Below are 1,506 nucleotides of genomic sequence, written 5' to 3' on the forward strand. Positions count from 1 at the left end.
ACGGAGGCCAGGATGGGACCTGAAGGGCAAAGTGAGTGACATGGAAGCCAAAGTCCAGAATTACCAGTGCAAAATAAAATCGGTAAATCTGGAAAACGATAATTTGAAGGACTCTATAACCAAAGCCCAAAAGCATAAGGCTGAAATCGAAGATGAGAACAAAGGTCTCAAAAAGCGTCTCGGGTAAGCATGTTAAAATTAACTCCATAATGAATCAACCTGGTGGTCTTTTATTTATTTGTCTGATAATATTCCTGATTCTGTTGTAGGGATTGTGAAGAGGAGTTGGAAAAGCTGGCTACTGTGAAAGATGACCTGGCGCAAACCTCTACAGAGAGAGATGGTCTTAAGAAAGACCTCAGCAAGCTAAACGAGGAGCATAAGGTTTTGGAAGGACTCAGAGATCATTTGGAGTCTGAGCTCCGCAATATACAGGTAAATATTTATACAGCCACATTTACACCTTTAATTAACATCCGCTTTGTGTAATCTGATTCTGTCAAACTCTTCCCGTGTCTTTCTCAGACTCAGCTCGCCATTCAGACCTCTACACTGAGGCAGTGTCAGGACAGTTTGAAGGAGAGCCAAGAAATGGTCAGGAACCTTGAGGAAACGGTGGCCCGGGAAAGAGAAGAGCTCCACCTTGGAGAAATGGAGCGAAGGAAGCTCCACAACACTATTCAAGAGCTCAAAGTGAGCTTTCATAGATTTGTTTGCAGAATCATATAAAGCTATTTTGTTTATTTGGTGTGTGACACCATGAAGTGATAAATCATAACCATTTATGACTGAAACGAGCAATAATACATTTTGTTGGTTGCTTGGTGTCTATTTGTCACATTATGTTGGGTAACTTTTTCTTAAAGTGAGATTGTCCAAAATCCCACTTATGTATTTATGTATTCAGTCATTTGTTCAAATATGCATTAATTAATCCACACCCTCTTTTTAGGGCAACATCCGAGTGTTTTGTAGGGTCCGCCCACTGCTGACTGGCAATCAGTCTGATGTTCTGCACATCCAGCTGCCGGCCCATGACAACAAGGCTCTTACACTTGCCAAAACGGAAGAGGTAAATGCTTCCCATCATGCTTCTGGTCTTATGGATGTTGGTATAGTCCTGTGTAGCCAGACCTTCAGACTGAGGACCGAAGGCCTGGACCTAATCACAGCTTTCATTGGCCAAGGAGCGCATGAGACTGTCTGACTGACATGTAAAGCAGCCAATCATAGTTGATGTTTAGGGCATGTAACTGTGAAGTTGATGTCTCTATGATAACATACCAGCATGCAACCAATAAATCTGAGGCTAAGACTAAATTTGGTATAACCTAAAGAATGTGACCAACAGCCTTTCAAATTCGCTCTTCTCTTCCTCAGTCGCACACGGGGCGCACGGCTGACACTCAGAAGAGCTATAACTTCAGCTTCGACCGTGTGTTCGGGCCGCGTGCCACTCAACGTGAGGTTTTCGAAGAGATCTCCCTGCTGGTGCAGTCTGCTCTG

The 1,506-nt window shown here is 43.5% G+C and overlaps 1 protein-coding gene across 1 annotated transcript; it reads left to right on the forward strand.

Annotated features, from left to right (window-relative positions):
- Positions 1 to 6: 6 nt before the first annotated feature.
- Positions 7 to 1,500, forward strand: LOC107736405 (carboxy-terminal kinesin 2-like; the record flags this gene model as incomplete). Its single annotated transcript, XM_016547826.1, has 5 exons — positions 7 to 183; positions 270 to 435; positions 526 to 693; positions 953 to 1,072; positions 1,381 to 1,500. Coding segments are annotated over exons 1-5 (717 nt in total), but the record flags the coding sequence as incomplete, so codon positions are not given.
- Between the last annotated feature and the right edge of the window lie 6 nt (positions 1,501 to 1,506).

The sequence above is a fragment of the Sinocyclocheilus rhinocerous genome, unplaced genomic scaffold (assembly GCF_001515625.1).
Source record: "Sinocyclocheilus rhinocerous isolate Xijiao unplaced genomic scaffold, SAMN03320098_v1.1 C36678588, whole genome shotgun sequence".
Taxonomy (NCBI): Eukaryota; Metazoa; Chordata; class Actinopteri; order Cypriniformes; family Cyprinidae; genus Sinocyclocheilus; species Sinocyclocheilus rhinocerous.